This window comes from Solanum pennellii, chromosome 11 (genome assembly GCF_001406875.1).
Source record: "Solanum pennellii chromosome 11, SPENNV200".
In the NCBI taxonomy this organism is placed as follows: Eukaryota; Viridiplantae; Streptophyta; class Magnoliopsida; order Solanales; family Solanaceae; genus Solanum; species Solanum pennellii.
Genome location: NC_028647.1, coordinates 7,877,706 through 7,897,421, shown reverse-complemented (window position 1 = coordinate 7,897,421; position 19,716 = coordinate 7,877,706). Strand labels below are relative to the sequence as shown.

Sequence of the window (19,716 nt, the reverse complement as noted above, 5' to 3'; positions counted from 1 at the left end):
GTCAACGGTTCGTGAAGATCTTTCTGGTACAGATAATCTTCGATCTGCATCTTTCAGAAACTGAAATCGGATCCATCAAACTTCTCGATTCCAAGCTTCGAACTATCCATCTTCTGTGATCGTGTTGAATCTCCTTAGCTCTGATACCAGTTGTCAGGATCGAATTCACGCACACACACTAGTTGAATGAAGAACACAAGAACTTTCAAGAGAAAGAGATGAGAGATCTAGAGAGAGAAGGAGAAAACTCAATATTTCGTGGTAACACCCCGTGAGTAAACTTCCACGGCGGTGAGGTATATTTATATTAATAAAATCAGAGTATTTTTGGTTACAGAGAATAAATAGAGAATAAATAGGAAAGCCTAAAATAGAGAATAAGTAGGAAAGCCTAAAATAGAGAATAAATAGGAAAGCCTAAAATTAATCAGGCTCCACTACCTAACAACAACATATGTAATAAATAGCCACAACTTCAATGTAACATCTCGCATTTTGAAGTAGCTAGGAAGAAGCTAAGAACTGACAATAGTCATTTCTGGAAATAATTAAAAATCTGAAAAATTACTTAAGTTAAAAAAATGATTTTTGGTCAACTTCAAACGGCCATCACTTCTAGTTCGGGATGAGTTAGGAGAACTTCCAGATATTGTTGGACAGCTTTTGGAATCATCTTTCCAACCGGCCAAGTTTGCGCGATTCCGAGTTCGTATGAGTAAGTTATGCCCTTTGGCAGTGGGGTTGTTGGATTAAGGAAAGTCTAAATCCGGATTTTTGAAGGCTAATAGTTTTTTCCTAACCTATTTATCCTAATTCGTTTTTAGGAGTTTAATTGGGGTAAATTCATACTTAAGCGAGTTTTAGAAACGTGAATTTCACGCTAGGGCTTGGAGAAAGGAGAAAAGAGGAGAAAGGAAAAGAACGTTCAAGATTCATCGCGATTAACTTGTGGATTTCGTCGGGGGTGATCCCTACAAGGTATGTGAGATCACATAGCTTTGGATTAGTTCTTCCACGCTCCAATCATGATATATTTCAGCAAATTTAAGTTCTTGAAAGCTTAGAAATTGAGTTCTTGATGGGTTTATTGAAGTTCTATTAAATTCTTGATTCAATAAAATTGTTGAGGATTTGTTTGATCCGAATCCATGATTTTAGGTTTGAATATAAGTAGACTCTGAGGTACTTTGAACATATAATCTATTTTAAGGGTTTGGGGAAAGAACTCATGGAGTTTACAGGGTTTAGAGCTGGAAAACGAAGAAGAAATTTCGTCGGTCAAAATTTTGGCAGTGTCTCCGCGTCGCGAAGCTAGTTTTAGTTTAGGGAAAAATCGTTTCGCCTCGCTGAGTCGTCACGAAACATTCTGCCTCAAAAGTTATTTTCAAAAAAAAAATTTAATGTTTCTCTGTGTCGCGGACCCACCCTCAAAGAGTGAGATTTTGATCTTTTCACATGTTTATATATCTAAAATCATTCCTAGACATCACGGGATCTTTCCTATCACAAATCTCAATCCATAAATCCATAATTCAATTCATGGATCAGTTAGGAGTCAAGTCAAGAGAAGTTAAGAGTCAAGTCAAGAAAAGTTCATCAAGTTTTCAAAAATCTTTTACAAATATTTTAACTTTGTTATAAGACTTAAGTTTTAAGTTGAGAAAGAGTAAAAAGCATGGTTTAAAGTTCATGTCTTCAAAAGAGTATATGGGGACTACGTATTCCCCAGAGTTTCAAAATATTTTCACATTTAAAGAATAGGGGAAACTTTGATTTCAAAAAAAAAGCCTTTGATCTAGTTTATCAGTAAAAAGGAAACTTTTATTTCCTTAAGAGCCTTTGAGCTAGTTTTTTAGTAAAGAGGAAAGTTTGATTTCCAAAAGATTCATTGAGCTAGTTTTTCAGTTAAATGGTAAATACTTTCATAATTAAGCAAGAGTGGAAACTGAGATTTTCAAAATAGCCATTGAACTAAGTTTTTGAGCAATTATCTCAAACTACATAAGGAAATTATGTTTTTAAACACAAGAGCTAGTATCATATTTTGAGAGTAGTTTTAAGCACCTATATTTGAGAGAGTTCAAACAACTCACAGCCCCTATAAACCATGTAGCTATCATGGGTAGAAAAGGGTCATATCTTTTAGATGATTCCTTTAGTGTTTTTTAGCATAGACTAGTGGATCTACTTAGTAGTTCAGGTTCTATAACCTTGGCAAGGTATAGGATGCTCTGGCAGCGTGAGGGAAATCGTTATATCATGACAATAACTCTTACGTGATGGTTGTCGATTAGAAAAACTGCCACGGCAGTGTTTCATATTTTTATTTACATCAGAAGTATTTATATTTTCATAAACAAATAGAGTTCATATTGTATCTTTGCATACATACAGAGTTATTACTGTACTTCTAAATACACAAAGTATAAACCATTTTTTTAAAGCTTTTCGTTATACTGCATTTATTTACGCTGCTTTATATTGAAATCAGTTTAGTTATGTTGAGTTGAGTTGATCCAGGTAAGTGTTTCTCTCATATTGTTTGCAAGCTTAATTATGTTTAGCATTCCGACTCGCATTCTCATACATTCGATGTATTGATGCCAGTTGGCTGCATCGTATTTTGATGCAGACGCAGGTAACCAAAATCAGCATTCAGCGCAACGTTGATCAGGTTGAGCACTCAGATTCAGTTGGTGACCCTCCCTACTTTCCAAAGAGCTCATTTTTCATTTACTCCAGTAGTTTTCAGTTGTTAGCATGATCGGGATCTTGTCCCGACATCCATCTCAATTATTAGAGGCTTCATAGATAGACAGTTAGCAGTTGCCTTTACATTATCATTTATTACGTATTAAGACTTGAGTTGTCATTTTGTCTAAGTTGAATTTTTATCTTTAAAAATGTTCTAAGTTATCTTTTAAACAGTTGAGTAAGCTCATTCTAATCCTTGTATTAATGTTTTAAGTCTTTCGCTGATTAAGTAAGTCAGTCCAAGGGTTTGCTTGGGATCAGCAATGGTCTTCGAGTACCAGTCCTGCCCAGAATGTAGGCTCGGGGGAATGACATTCAACCTACATTGTCAACTTTACACTCAAAATACCAAACTACCCTTGGGACCTCTGAAAATTAAACTAGAACCTCGCATAGGCCTAATCATTCCACAAATCCAATGGAATTGATGAAAATTCAATCCAAGCGTTTGAATTCTGAATGTTGACCAAAGTGAACTTTTGACTTAATTACGCTTGCAACTCAAGGCTCAAATCCACATAACAACTTTGAAACTGAAAAACGATAACACTCCTAAACCAAATTCTGCATTCCAAAGTTGATGGAACTGACTTAATTCCATTCTCATGCTCGTAGCTGCGATTTTGACCAAAAACCACTTTTAACAACTTCAGTCTTCAAAACTCCAAAACTTCCAAAACTCACGACTTTTTAATCAAATTTCAAAACCAACTTTGTAAACTGATCAAATATGACATGGGCAACTATGTCGAGGGGTAAAACGGTGATTTTCAAAAAAAATAAAAAAAAATGACCTTCAAGGTCATTATATTATCTACTACAAAGGATCATGTTTGTCCTCGATCATAATGTAAAAAAAGAAGTATCTGAAGCTTTGAAAAGCTGAGGTTATCGGGCACACATATTTGATTCTGTCTCTCAAGTTGTCTCCTGATCGAACGGTGTTTTCACTGCATGACCTTGAACCTGCCTATCTACGATAGCTATACCATAAAATCAAGTGAAATTACATGAGACTCATCTGGTAGATCCTTCTGAAGCATGGAAACGTGGAACAATTTGATTAATGAGCTCAAACTTGGTCCTTCTTTCTTGTGGAACAATTTTTCCTATAGAGTTATATATTTACAACTAAAGCATATTTGATTTTTAGCCTATCACTTCTACAGCTGAATGTCAAAAGCATTGCTACCCTTTTCAGCAGAGAGTGACATGACATTTGCAGCATGTACAATAGCCTATTGGCGTTTTAGAACAGATTGTCAAGCTTCTTATGAATCGTGTGAAGGTGCAAGATCGTCGTGCTATTGGATACTCGTTGACATTGGCGGAGATATTTTGGAGGTAGGTGGTGCATAGTGGTCCTATAATTTGTACTTCCGGTCACAACCTGTATTTCATATTTTTCGTTTTTCAATACTCCGGGTTGCTTTCTGTTTATTTTGTTCTAGCAAAAGACTCGTCACTGATGTCAAGGCTCACGTTTAAGTCCCAAACATAGAAGTAAAAAAAGTCGATAAGTTGTCATCACTCCTATAATGGATTTATAGTCACTTAATATCGGTGTGAAATACAACAAGACGTTGAAAAAATCAAGAACTAAGTATGGTTTCATTTCATATATCCATAAAAATCAAAAAGACAAAACATCAAAGGATAAGTACTCTTGTGTTGTATATTTTCTTGACTACAACTTCAACTCCAAATTATCATCCTCAGAAGAAGAAGAAGAAGACGAAGAAATCCCAGAAATTGGCTTGTCGAATGTGGTAGTACTGATTGACGTAGAGGCATAATGATCACTATACGGATATATGTAAACCCAAGTAAGAGGCATTACTGTTGGAACACTTTTCATCATGTAATTTGGCACATTATGAGTTTCTTGATTATTTCCCAATGGAACCATAGCTTGATCTGTATCCTCTGTTTTTTCAATACGAACATCAAAAACACTTGATTTCTTGCGCTTTTTTTTTCTCTCATTCGAAATGGAATTAGCATCCAATAATCTCACAAAGTACTTCTGAGCATGACTAGCAACCTGTGTTGGCGTTCTACTAGGCACGAAATCCTTAGCAATGTTCGTCCAATTTCCTTTTCCGTGAAAATCCAATCCTTTCAAGAATGCTCTCTGTTCGTCCTCTGTCCATCGATTTCCTTTCTTGATCATTTTCCTTCCCAAGAAATCTTTTTCAGATATTACTGTAGCAGCAGAACTAGTTGTCGTCGTTGTTGTTGTTGTTGCAGTAGTGATATCAAAACCAAACAATTTGATGATTTTTTCATCTTCACTGCAATTTCTTGCCATTGCTAAAAAAAGTGTGTGTTAATTTGATAAATGAAGAAGAATAGTAGTATTACAAGTGTATATATAAGGAGAAAAGTTTCCTTTTTTAATTCAATGTAAGAAATATTTGGGGAAACCGTGTTTTTTCACTTTTTATGGTAACTAATAGCTCTTATTTTATTTATTCAGATTACTTGATGTTTATTTTTGGTAACTAAAAGTTCTTATTTTATTTATTCAGATTACTTGATGTTTATTTTATGGTAACTAATAGTTCTTATTTTATTTATTCAGATTACTTAATGTTTATTTTTGGTAACTAATTAATTAATAAATTTACTACTGTTTTACCATTAATGTTTTGCATTATCCGATATTAAAAGTTTTACTTTTTTTATGAGTGAAAAAGATACTTAAAATTTATTATAATTTAGTAAAAACAAGGGAGAATGTGTTTTTGGACTTGGGAAAATATTGCTAATAGTATTTATGGGAAGGAGGTAACGCAATATGTAATAAATAAAAAACATAGTGGAAGTAAAAAGATTTCTCTAAGATTTGATTTCGAAGTAGTTTTTTTTTTTTTTTTTTGCGTAAATATCAATATATCTTGTTATTTCATTGCAAATATTCAAATTGTTTTGCTTTTGAAACGTTCAAAGTGAATTAAATCTTAATAATGTAGTCATATATGTTTTAACATGTAAAGATGTCATAAAAGTATTCTTGATGTCATCCCTATTACACCATCAAATTCAATTGAGCATTTTTGGTACACTTCGTCCATAAAGCACTTGATTTTGAATTCATTAAACTCAATATTTTTAACAACTACTAATATTCATTGTAAATCTAGTTATTATTTTTATGTATTAACTATAAATTATTATAAAAACTCATAAACTTCAAATGCTGAACGACTCAACTACTTTTTGCTATGTTGGGTCTCTAGACTGACACTGGAAATTGTTATCGAAACAATGTATATATGATAAAATAACTTGCATTTTAGTCTAGCTCCCAGGCTAATTACTTAATGCTTGTTTGGTAATTACAAATGTTTTAATTAAATGTAGAAGTTAAAAAATTGTTTTGACAAGAAAATCAACAATAATAACTAAAAAGAATGATTCATCAAGTTTAGTAATGGGATAATGAAGAATACTGCACTATTTATATCATATTTTGTACACCTTTTTCTTCATTAATAATACTTTCAACTGAATATTGAAATCCCATTGAAGCTAAATCTTTTACTTCTGGAGAGGACGAAAAAACCATTTGGATATCTTGAAAGACGTTTGAACGTGAATGGAAGATACGTCTCAAGTCATAAAACATTACGAAACTGCCCTTTCGTTACCGCCCCTGAGGTGTAGGGGATGAAACAATGCATGACATGCTTTAAGTAAAAGATATACTAATCGAAGTCTTTTGAAACAAACCACTTCAAGACATATTTCCTTGATCTTTCCAATGAAATTTCAAGTTAAATAATTATCATAAGGAAGAAGCGATGAGCGTTTTTATATTTGGTGCTTAGCCTCACTGCACAACCAACACACATTTTTACAAGTAACTGTAACTCTTTCTTGACAGAATGGATCGAGTAAGACGGCATCCAGTGTCCTCTCAAGATTCTGAGTGTGATGTCCAATAGACCAGCCCGCTGAAATATGTCAAAAAGTAAACCCCACAGTTAGCTTACAAGGAACAGAAGCATGATCTCTTTTTTCTCATAATGTATGATGCAGGCTTACCAGCAGAGCTACAGGACACAACTGAACAACATAGATGTGATGTATTCTTTTTCATGTACAAAGCGGAGGATGTGTGATGTATTGTTTTTTATTCTTAAATGGGACAAGAAAAGTAGAGAGCTACTTAGAATTTTAATTTGAACATCCCACTTCGCTAGCAACACTGGAAAAGAGAGGTTCACTACACTGAGAGCACGTAGTAAACCTACTTGACTCTGATATTCTTGGTAAGATAGGTTCAAAACCATTGCTTTCTATTCCAGCACCAATATGGCCGAAAATAAATGTTAACAGCCAGGGGGGAAGAAAGGAGAAGGCAGAGAGGACAGGTAGATGAACAACAAAGCTCAACCAGAAAATAGTGCATAAAAATTACCTTTGAGGAAGTAAAAAAACAATCACCCTTACCCGCATGATCTATAAGGCAGAAAAACCTAATAAATATTAAGCAAATTACCTGATTAAGACACACACACATTGCAGAACACCTGCAACTCCTGTCCAAGCTGAAGGACCAGATTTTTCCAGCGCATCTTGTATCAATAGACCAACTGATGCAGCCAAAGACACAAACGATACAACATATGCAATAAATAGCCACAGCTTCAACCTGCATTGTCAACATTAAAACAGTTGAGCAATTCAACATGACAAGGAAAAAAGCAAATAGAATCAGAAATCTGTAATTTTTTGATAACCTTGAAGCATCCATCTATTAAAAGATATAACATGTGCAAGGACGGATAACAACAATATGTGACCAGTTATAACTATCGTTATGCCTCAGACGGGGAAGAAAAAACATGAAAGAATTTCGTAGCTTTTTGACAAGTGATAAGAAATGCAGATTATGGTGATCAAGCATCGTTCTGTTCATTACAAGAGGACGAATAACTAATTAGAGCTTGACAACAAACCATTAAGATGATAAGACCAGGCAACCATAATATAATTGCTCAAAAGAAGCAACAAAACCTAACGAAAAGCGTTTATACCCAAAATCATGACTCATGCTCATGTACAAATGAAGATTATATGAAGTGGACAGGAAATAAGCAGGGCCCACTTCCTATGAAGTCAGCTAATGGTGAATTTAACACCTCAAATTACCAGATTGGGTGCCAGCCATGGAAGATGATATGGACAGTCAAAATCCAATATAAAGATGCATGCTTCACATGATTGTTACAAAAAAGGCTGTATTTAACACACAATAACCTCAGCAAGAGAGGCTATCATATGCGCCCAAGATGTTACCTAGTGGGGAGTAGGGTAAAGACAATGGCTGGTCAGCTATGGAAATTTTTTTATAAACTAGAGGATAATTAGGTGGGCCATGCCAAGAAGAATAGTTGAAGTCTGGGCTAGTTGGAACAATGAGGATATATTATCCTATAAGAAAGAGAGATGGCGGATTGTCCCAGCTTGTATTTGGTGGACAAATGTAGCTCTCTGGATGAGGTCAACATATTTTTCATTGGGAAGTAGACTGACCCTAACAACTTCTTTCTTAGATGCTCTATCAAAATAAATGTTCCTTTTTCATATCCCCAGGCTATTGTGCACAGGATGTAAAAATCAAGAGATCTTTTTCTTGGGCTAGGTAATAAGGAGAAAGAAGAGAAGAGGTTTTCATTTAGTTAAAATGGAAATATCTTATCAGAAGTAGAAGTCAAGGTAGGATGGCGTCAAGAACCGTAAGAACCAGAGCAAAGCTATTAAGGCGAAATAGTTATGGAGATACTCTTACGAGCCCCATGCCTTTTGGAGTAGTGTTATCTAGACCAAGTATGGGGAGCTGGATAATTGGGTTTCTAAAAAAGTTACTACACATTATGGTGTAACCCTATGGGGATCTATTAGGTCATACTGGCCTTTTCTTAAAAGTCAAGTCAAGGTTCACAACAGCAACAAGACTCTTTTTTGGACAGACAAGGGCTTACTACATAAGTTATTTTTTGCATTGTTTCCTGTGGCCCAACATCAACACAAGACAGTAGTTGAGGCATGGACCCATCAAGGATGGAATTTGATCCTCGAAAGAGATTTGAATGATTGGGAAATCCCAAGGTTATCTAATTTTTAGAAGTTTTTGGGAACTTTTCAAGGGCCACAAAGTGGAGTTGACTGCTTAGGGTGGAATGGACATAGCAAAGGTATTTACAAGGTGAGGGAGGGGTACAAGAGTCCAAATTAAGCTTAGCCATGGATCATCACATGACCATGGAAGCACATTTGAAAAGTTAAAGTGCATTTAAAAGTGACCTGTTTCACTTGGCCTTTAGCTAATGAGGCTGGTTAGCATGGAAATCTCTATCAAAGATGGGAATATCACTATACTCAAGATGCTATTAGTGTGATAGAGGCTGAGACAATTAGTCATCTTTTCCTGTACTACATAGTCATTGACCAGCCGTGGAAGATTTTTATCAATCTCAAAAGCATCTCATGGACAATCCCTAGATAGATTGTTGACACTCTTTTTAGCTAGGAGGAAGCTGGAATTGGTGCAAGAAACAGAGAAAGATGAAGAATTATCCCAGCATATATTTGGTGGACCATCTGGAAAAGAGATAAATGTCAGATGTTTTAAAGATAGGAGCAGCAATGTGCAGAAGATCAAGCTTAACTGAATGTTGTTATTCTGCTTTTGGTGTACAAAGGCTAATTCAGAAGACACTGAAACAATGCTAGATGTTTGAGTGTGTTTAGGATAACATCTCAAATTTGTATTTGGTGCTTCTTTCTTCTTTTGTTAGTATGGTTTTTTCAGTACTATCTAACTACTGGCTCTAATACAAATTCTTATGTTAAAAGTTCAAGAAAAAAGGAAAAACGTAGCTCCATACAAAAGTTGAAGATGAATTGTCTGGTTCTTTTCTATTTTTGGTGCAAGTAACCGTATTTATAAGATTGTAAAGCTCTTTTTGATGCCTTAGATAACTCACAAGCTATTTTTTATGCCTTGGATAGTTCACTCCTTGATTGGTCTTCTCCACATGAATGTCCATGGCATAAGTCGGGAGGACTTTATCTCAAGGAACATTAGCCTCATACAAACAAGGCATAAGTCCAGAAAATACCCAATCAAAGTTAACTCGTGTTCCTCTATGTCATGAACTGTCCTACTAATGTGCCATGTTCTACTCTTGAAGTGTTAGCGTCGTATAAGCTTTTGCATCAGATCGCATATCGGGGCATGAACAACTTCATAATCAAGTTCATTTTGTAATTCATCAAAGTCTTCTTTGTTGAGGGCTGGATAGTTGAAGTGCTCATCGATCTTACTTGCATTGATATCAACCTCCATGCTCCAGTCCACCTGCCTCAAATGTTGACATAGAACTCTTCGATCAATATGATGTTTGCATCCCTGGCCTTTTGAGAAGATATTCCATTTTATTGTGTGCAGCGGATAAGCTCGTCGACAAACTTCGAATATCAAGCAAACTCGGAGACGTAGGACTTCTAAAGTTCTATCCTTGATAAACCTTCTCTTCTTGCTCTTGTTTTTTTTTTAGATAAGTAATTAATGCTTCTATAAATTTGTGCACTAAGCCAGTTCAATAGGCATAATTACAGGTTGTGCAATCTCTCTATTGTGTCTAACATTCCATCTACATCATATATGATAACCAGATTGCAACAAAAAACTACCAAAAAAAGACAACTCTGTTTAAGGTTGTGCATGTTACTTTTTTTTCCTTCAAAGATTATATAATTTCTTTCAAGCTAGATAGTCCACCAAATGACCTGGCGTATGGTGTTCCAAGTTTTCAGAAATTTCTTCCTAAGACCCTCTCTGTTTCAACCTAGAGATAGCTCAATAATGGAACTAGGCATATGTCTAGAATGACAAAAAACATGGTGATCCTACAACGCAGGAAGAGGTAGTGAACTTCTTCCGATGCTCTTCACACAGTGGACATCTGCTGCACAGTATAATCTTCCACTTTTGCAGGTTCGATTGTGTGAGACAAGCCTCAATAGCATCTGTCCAAGAAAAACAAAAGACCTTCAAAGGTGCTTTATTTCTGCAAATCTTATCCCAGGGACAAAAGACCCTATCGATGCTAGAATATAGCATGTGGTAATAATCTCATACTGAAAATAGTCCCAGGTGATGGCTTTTTCAACAGATAGTATCTGTTCTGTTGTGGTCTAGTCTTATGCTGCTTAACAACTGAAGCTTTTGGCAAAGTCTTTCTAGCTCCCAATCATTAATATTTCTTCTTAGAACAAGATTCCATTCTTGTGTTGAACAAAACATCTCAATTTCTCCCTTTTGATGAGAAGATAAGTTGACGATATCCATGAATTGGTCTTTCAGAAGGGCGTAACCAGCCATGTGTGATCCCAAAACCTAATTTTCCTCCTATTACCGAGAATAAAGCCCAGATGTGACTTGAATTTGTTCCAGTAGCTCCCGTCCTCGGATATGCTTCCACAGTCCAGTACCATGAGGTATTGTTGAGATTTTGGTAGTCCGGGGACTCTCAAGTGTAATTTTTACACGAAAACCCTCCTCCAAAGTGCATCTACCTCCTTGTTGAATCTCCCATGCCATTTCATCAACATGCTATCGTTATGTCTCTTTAAGGTTTTAGTACCAAGACCGCCTTTCCTTTTGTCTCGAGTAACTTCTTTCCATTCACAAGGCAGAAAGAATTAGATTGTTTATTGCCTTTCTAAGAGAAGTTTCGTCTCAATCCGTCCAATATTTTCGGAAGAAGTGCGCTGAGCACACTGTTGATCAGAGCGACTCTGGCCCCCAATGAAAGTTATTGTCTCTTCCAGCCTGCAACTTCATGCTCTTGTTGTTGTGAAGCATTTTCTGAACGTGTTGCTTCAGGTTGGGGGGAATGAATTGGTTACTGGTTAGGGTCTTGAAAGTTTACTGGATTAAGTTGAAGCACCACTCCATACCCGTAAAAGCTGGGTAAGCTACACTTAAGTGGGCAGGACTCAGTTGCACATATAATGAGAGAGTGACAATAAGCAAAACTTGAAAAGAATTGGCCTGGGCGCTTTTTTGGCTGCATGTCCAACTTGAAAACGATGAGCCTTAAACTAATTTGACCGAACTGAATTTAATTCTGTTCGGTGTTGGGACATCTCCACACATGTAGAAACAGGAAAAGTTCAACCAGAAATTTTCGATAACTGAAGCTCTAGTGTTTTATGGTTTCAGTACTTGATTTTTATTTATTCATTGCAACTATGAAGGCAATGGGCCAAACAAATATTATGCCCATGAGAAAAATGAGAGTTATATGCCCTCCAGTTGAATCCATCTATATTGCATATTTGGACTTTTTGGTGGTGGGCATTACAATTTCATTGCCTGCTAATATATGTGAATTTCAAATTATTATTTTTTGAAACTGATAACATTGTATTCCTCCGCATTAAGGGCATGTGAATTTCAAATTTTCAAGGAAGTAATATTCACCTGGAATTGCTTTTATGCTTGTTTTATGAGAAAGAATAACCTAGCACCACAGTTCTGGCTGCATGCATCATTTGTTTACTTCCTTTTGTTCATGGAGTAGATGAAGCTTGAACTTAGCATGTATACCTAAAGTTACTCCTTTGAATTGCTCAATTGTGTTTTAAAATTATTTTAGTCCTTCAATCTCCAAATCATTGAGTTGCCTTCTGAAACTGAGATTCCAGCCACTATTTTTTTTTTATAAAGGTAGAAGAGATTCCAGCCATTGTTTGCCCATACTTCCCCCACTATTGCTTCTTGTTGCCGGCATAAAGTATGAATACTAGGGAAGAGTTCTTCCAAGGCACCTTTGCCTATCCATTTGTCTTTCCAGAAGGAAATCTTCAAATAGTTACCTCCATAAGAACTTCTGAACAACATATGTTATTCATCTTCCTTCCATCCCATAGTTATCCTTGATTACATCTTTCCAAATAGCTTCTCCTTCTGTTGAAAATCTCCATAGTCTTTTCATTTCAGTAACCTTTGATTCTGCATTCTTAAGTTCAAAACGCCAAACTCAAAGCCCCCATTCTTCTTACTAGCTGTGATAGTTTCCGATTTAACCAGATGGATTTTCCTTTTATAAGTGCCTCATTGCCACGAGAAGTACCTTCTAAATGCATCTATTCTTTTCACAACTTATAGGGACAGGAAATAGAGACATAAATGTACAATTCGCAAATAAAGTAACTAATTCAACATTCAGTATAAAATAAACATCTATATAAACCCAACTCCCCAAAGGTGATATTCAAAAACTGTCTCTTCTCATTAAGATCACCTTAGTGTATCATTACTTAAAGCCCATGACTTCACTCATAAAATGATGATCACTTCACATTGCTTTAAAATACAAAGTAATGGCTTTCAATGAAAATGATTTAGATAGCCTGCATTCTATATTGGCATACTTACTCATGCTAGAAAAACACAGTACTGTTACAGTTCAAGATAGACCATTGGAAGATGGTGTTGATGAGCCAATTATGACGTCCTATGAAATTTCAGGCACAGATTTAACAGTTGAACAGTTTAAGGAGATCCACCTGTTGTGAAAATTACACAGGATGTGAAAATTCAAGAGATACTAACTAGCACAATTATCGACAGAAATAAAGATGGTAAACCAATCAGAACACGGTGAGCTTGACGTATTTTCTGCAATCGACTCCTTCGCAAATCGACTCCTTCGCAGAGTATATATTTTTCCCCAACTTCAATATACAGTAGTGAAGGAATAAACGCCGGGAACACATCCTGCTTAATCTGTTGTGAATTGTGATGCAGTTGCCATTTTAGTGTCTTCCTCAGTTGTCCTACTGGATAGTATCTTTTGGATCCACTCATCATGTGAAATCTCTAAGTTATATTTCTGCAGCTAGTAGGATCTTCTTCGACAGTTCAACTACTATAGATGGGACTCAATTAATGGCTCATCTACATCATCCTCCGATGGTCTAGCATGAGCAGTAAGAGTCCAGCACGACTACAAGACTTTCTTCAAGACTCAAATTAACCTTGATTTCCTTTGCTCGCAGTTGTGCTTGTCAAATTTCTATTGCACCAACCAACCATTTTTTCAATTTCTTTTCCAACTAGACAATCTTTAACCCAAGAGGTTATTTGCGATCTCTCTAACAAAAGGTGTGTGAAGTGATAGATGGAAGAGATTATTCCTAGCCGTTTGTAATCAACTACAAGGAAAAAAGGAGCACACTAGATCAAGACTTGGAGGAAAAAGAGCTGATCAATTGACATTTTCAGAAACCTTTGTTGCTCCTCTCTCTCTCTCTCTCTCTCTTCCTTCTCATCCCACTCTCACACCTAAACCTTTCAACTTGATTGCAGGTGCAAATCAAAAGATCGAGGAGGACTAGTGTAGTCGAAGTAACTGTAATACATTGAACATACTCAAATTACCAATAAAAGCACTTCTTTTCTTTAAGTTGCACTTGATTGAGTCAATAAGACCACTACAGTGTAACTAAACTACAGTGATACAATTAATCCTGAATAGCAAACTAATTTCTGTAATCTCTATCTCAGGCGAAACGATCAGAACAAGACATACAAATTACTATTCAAGAAGCTAGAAGGATCAATATCCAAGCCAATGAAACATCAACACCCAGAAAAAAAGGGGTCGATCTTTGAACAAATTTAAGTCCAATTCTCAACAACTAACCAGTTCATTCACATAGAATACATTATTATCATACCTCCACTCTCCTTCATCATAAGGTGAGTAATCAATATCCTCTTTTCTGACGCAATTAAACATCAAAGCAGCCAAAGATGCAAATATACCTACAATATTCCAAAATAACAGAAAAGGTGAAGAAAACAAAAACCTTACTCAAAACCCATATATCAAAAATCAACCATCTTAGTAAAACCCTATATCAACAACCCATAAAAATCAATAATTTACGCGCACCCACAAGAAATGAGGGAAGTTAAAGAGAAGTACCTGGAAGATAATGAAGGAAAGAGATTTTGACGGAGCTACAAACAACGGCGTCAACCCAGAACCACCATCCGGCGCCGAAGACAGCGCCGGCGACCCCAGGTCCAAATATAGCCCATATCTCTGAAAAATCCATTAAATTAACAAGAAAACTGATAGAGAAAGTGTAAATTGATCAGAAATTCTCTTAGAGAAGAGGGATTTCTTCAGATTCGTGAGCTCTTCAATGTCACTTTTACAGTTGTTGTATTAATTATTAATTATATATCTTTTCTTAATACTTTTCAGACAAATTATTTAAGATTAAATAATTCTTGCATAATTTTCTTTTCAAAAAAATAGAAGTTCTGCATTATGTTTTATTAAACAGTATCCCTAAATTTGACCAAAATTTGACTATTTAAGAATATTTCGTTCATTTTAATTGAAAATTTTAATGTTTTTTTATGAGACTTCAAATAAGAATAAAAATTTCATACAAAATATTTATATAAATTAATATAATTTATTATTAATAAAGTAAAATACACTTTAATTAACTAATTGCAGTAAATTAAGAAATTTTATATTCAAATATTGACTTTTATCTGTGTCGATAAGACAAGTCAACAAGAAGGAAAAATGAAACAAGGGAAAAGGCATAGATTCCCTCTTAAACTTGTATTGAAAAGTCAGTTACACACTTAAACTATCATGATGATCTATTACACACTTATATTATTTAGTAGTGAATTTTCTTACTCTTTAAAACAGACGTGGCAATATAAAATAAAATAAAAATAAATCATGTGCGTCAGATAATTATTTAAGTAAAAAAAACAAAGTTTTAAAATATCAGAATTCTCCTTATACCTCACCCCTACGTCTCTTCTTCTTCATACCCCATCCTCCACATGTTTTCTTCTTCATATCTCACCCTTCTCATCTTCTTCGCACCTAAATAAGCTTAAATGACTCAGTAACAAAAATCAATGTAGTAACAAGTTACTTCAAAAACACCAATTTTTTTTGCTCATAAACCTCCTTAACAAGAAATTAAAATAGTACCGGTGACTTAAAATTTGTGGGTTTTGATTTGTGTTTGTTCATTTCATCAAAGAGTAAAATTAAAGTTTGGTGGTGCTCAGTCGTGGAACTATGGTGAGACTTTTTAGAAAACTAGATGAACAGTCGACTGAAAAGGGGAAAAAATTATATTTGTATTATTCCTATCTTTTAAGAAACCTCCATGAAGAACATAGAAAAAGTAAAAAAAAGTGTCTGAATCTAAAAATATTTGTAATTGAATCTCGATTTACATGATCAATCAATGAAAGAAATTAAAGGAATCTTCTTCAGGTTCAATTTGAAACAAAAGAAATTCTTTCACCATACAAATCAATTTCGAATATCAAAAAAATTTCTTGGCGGCCATTGTACAAAGCTTCTTCTCTGCAATTTTGCAATGAAAAAGATATAATTGTTAGAGAATTTTACTAATTAATTAGAAACTAATTAATGTAAAATATAGCTAACAATAGAAAAAGTTAATTAATAAAGAAAAAAAAATATTTTACATTACATATTGTATAGAAAAAAAAATGTATATGTATCAATATTGTGTTTGTATATCTATATAAAAATAATTTGTATAGAATTAAATCGAGTTAAAACATTTATTTTTGTATATCAAATTTTTCTCTCTCGCTTCATGGAAACACAAATTTTACATTACATTTTGTATACTTTTTATTTTTTTTTAAAGAGAAAACGAACAACTTTATAGGAGAAAATGAGTTAGAAGCAAAAAAAATCAGCCCAAAATAGATTATTAGATTTGCTGATTGTACGTTCAAAAAGAGTGATCATGAGAGAAGCAGCCATGGAAATGGAACAAGATCTACAAACCAAAGAGATGGAGCTGAAGTCGATTCTTGAAGAAATTGAATCTATGAAAGGGCTGAATAAACTGAAGGAAAATATTTTGTTTATAAATTCAAAAGTGTTTGAATCTTACTTCAAGTCCCATTTATTCTGTATATTTCTATATTCTATAATTTTCTGTATATCAAAAATAGCGGGTAACATCCCTATTTATAAAAGAAAAAAAAACAAATTAAACTAGAACTAGGAACCACTCTAATTAACAATCTCAATTAAACATAAACAAATAAATAAATATCATAAATAACAAATCCTAATCAATTTAGGATTCCTACTACAATTTTGAATTATTATTTTCAACATTCTCCCATAATTCAAAGTTGTATATTTTTGTCTTTTTCTTCCTGTTATTGTTGTTGTATTGGAGTATTTCTCTTCAATCTTCAATTGTTGGATTACATTTATTCGATTTTTCAATTGTTGGAGTACTTTTCTTCAATTCTCATTTTTTTTTATGGTTGTGTTCGACACCTTCTCTTCAACTTCCAAATGTTTGAGCAATTTCTCTCCAACTCACGATATTTTTTTCTTGATCGTGTTGGAGTATTTCTCCCAACTTACATGGTTGATGTCCTTCCCACTAACACCTTTTCTTTTTAACTTTTTTCTTTGGTGTTGGAGCACTCTCTCTCAAACTCTCGTTAATGTCCTTTCCATCAACTCCTTTGCTTTTTGTGTTTTTTTTTTGTGTGTGTTGGAGTACTCTCCCTCCATTCGTTGATGTCTTTTTCATCAACTTCTTTTTTTTTCACCTTTCACCAACACTTAATTAGAGAAGAGTTTCTTGCTCTTGTTTCTCTTGTGCCACTTTTGTCTGGATCTCTTTAGAGTTGAAATCCTTTTGTAGGTGATTAAATTTTTTACAGTTAAAACACTTGGATCTGGTGCTTTTAAACCAAAAATTATCCTCTGCGTGATTATTTTTCTTATATATATTTTATTCTTTTGGATTGATTCACTTGATAATTTGGCAGCAAAAGCAACAACAGTTCATCTCCAATTGTCCTTATTTGCTTAAGTGCTTGCAAAATGTTTACCAAATCATTTACTAAATTTTTTTTGGGATCTTTTGACTCTTCAAGTAAGGAAATCTTGGACTTAAACTTTTCAGGTTACAAGAATTTTCTCAATGATTCTAGTATCGGAAAATTTTTCATAAACAGTTTAATTTTATTGGTATTGATGTGAGTTTGCCAACATGATCTTTAATGAGCAAATTTTAGGTATAGTAAAGATAAAAATCATATTTGTATGTTATAACTAAAGTTTGTGTAATTGTGCTCTATTTTCTATGGAGTTGTTATTCTGTTTAATTATTTTTGTATACGATTTGAATCTTAAGATAAATAAATAAAAATGAGATAATTGCTCTGACAAAAAAAGAAGAAAATCGTTAAACTCGCACACATTATGTTGTAATAGAATTTCTTTCTTTCTCTGTCTTCTTCATCATTGGCATATAAGAAATTTTTTTATACAACATAAAAAAGAACATATATTTTTACAAATTACTGGTGCATACGAATTCTTAACCTTTAATTTGTATACAATTTTTTAAAACAAAATAAAATAAATTTTGTATTAGTTGTAAACAACATATGTATATGTTTGCTGTTCGATTTGTCAATTTTTTGTATATAGTTGTAAACGGTATATGTATATGTTCTCTGTTTGGCTTGTCAATTTTGTATTAGTGTGCGCACGTGCGTGTGTATAAATAAAATTTTGTATTGGATAATAGTATATGTTATGTTCTTTGTAGTAGGTTTGTCAATTATACGTGTATACATATGTATAAATGATCTCTCTCTCTCTCTCTCTTTCTCTCTCTCTCTCTCTCTCTCTCTCTCTCTCTCTCTATATATATATATATATATATATATATATCGATTTTATAAAAGTGAAATATATATATTTGACTTTCTCCTGGAATCTCTTTTCAAATAAGTTTTTTTAAAAAAATTATATAAAGTTTTCACCAATATAAATTTTAATTATATATATAATTCCACTAATACATAATTTTAATATGAAAATTTATATAGAAATAAATATTTTATTTTTTTGAAATGTGTGGGCCTTAACTAATTAGAGTAGAATTGATTTAGAAGAGATTTTGGGAGAAATTAAAAGAAAATGGGAGAGAAGAATAAAAAGAAGAAAGTCTTTCATTTTTTTAATGTGTGGGCCCCAACTAAATGGCGAAAATAGTGTAACATTTGTTGCACATTTGTTGAAATACAAATAAATGAAAATTTGCTCATATAATTTATTTTGATTTAAATATTTGCTATTATGTACAATTTTCTCGTCTTTAATTTTTTCTGTTTCTTTCATCTTTTGAATCTCAAATTGTCTTTTACGGTTCAGAACTTGCTTTAACTTTAACAGTTAATTGCTCAAATATTCATCTTTTAGAAAACTCATATTTCTATTAGAGTTTCACATGTCATGATTTCGGTGAAAATTTCTTTTGATATTGAGAAGTATAAACTATTTATTGCTTTGAATTTTTTAATTTTTTTTTCATTATGATTTTTTACTTGAGCCACAATTGAATTGGCAGGTAATGGTGATGGTTCACTATCTTTTTCAACAATATCTCACAAATTCAAAGTGTTGAATGCCTTGAATCGGACCCGTTACAACAGAAAGGACGGGGGTCTCGCTTTCCCGTGGACGTAGCCAATTTATTGGTGAACCACGTAAATCTGTTGTCTTGTTTTTCGCGTTCATATTTTCTCGTATTATCTCGAATTCTGCACAACAAATTGGTATCAGAGCCTCTCGGTTAATCGGTGTTCTTGAAGAATTCGAGATGTCTGCTTTGAACGTGAAAATCGACAAATTTACAGGGAGGAACAGTTTCAGTTTATGGCAGATCAAGATGCGGGCTTTGTTGAAACAACAAGGCTTCTGGGCGCCGTTGTCGAAAGATAAGAACGTCGTCGTTACTCCTGAGATGGCGATTCTGGAGGAAAAATCGCACTCGACGATCATGCTGTGTCTCGCGGATGACGTCATCACG

The 19,716-nt window shown here is 34.0% G+C and overlaps 2 protein-coding genes across 2 annotated transcripts; both read right to left on the bottom strand.

Moving 5' to 3' along the window:
* Positions 1 to 4,441: 4,441 nt before the first annotated feature.
* Positions 4,442 to 5,065, bottom strand: LOC107003600 (probable transcription factor At5g61620). Its single transcript, XM_015201928.1, has one exon. It carries the CDS (start codon positions 5,063 to 5,065, stop codon positions 4,442 to 4,444), a length of 624 nt encoding a protein of 207 aa, XP_015057414.1.
* A 1,374-nt stretch (positions 5,066 to 6,439) lies between these two features.
* Positions 6,440 to 15,024, bottom strand: LOC107003274 (transmembrane protein 50 homolog). The gene is made up of 4 exons (XM_015201577.2): positions 14,769 to 15,024; positions 14,518 to 14,605; positions 7,262 to 7,414; positions 6,440 to 6,713 (listed from the first exon to the last, which is right to left on the bottom strand). Exons 1-4 carry the CDS (start codon positions 14,899 to 14,901, stop codon positions 6,677 to 6,679), a joined length of 411 nt encoding a protein of 136 aa, XP_015057063.1. The 5' UTR covers positions 14,902 to 15,024; the 3' UTR covers positions 6,440 to 6,676.
* Between the last annotated feature and the right edge of the window lie 4,692 nt (positions 15,025 to 19,716).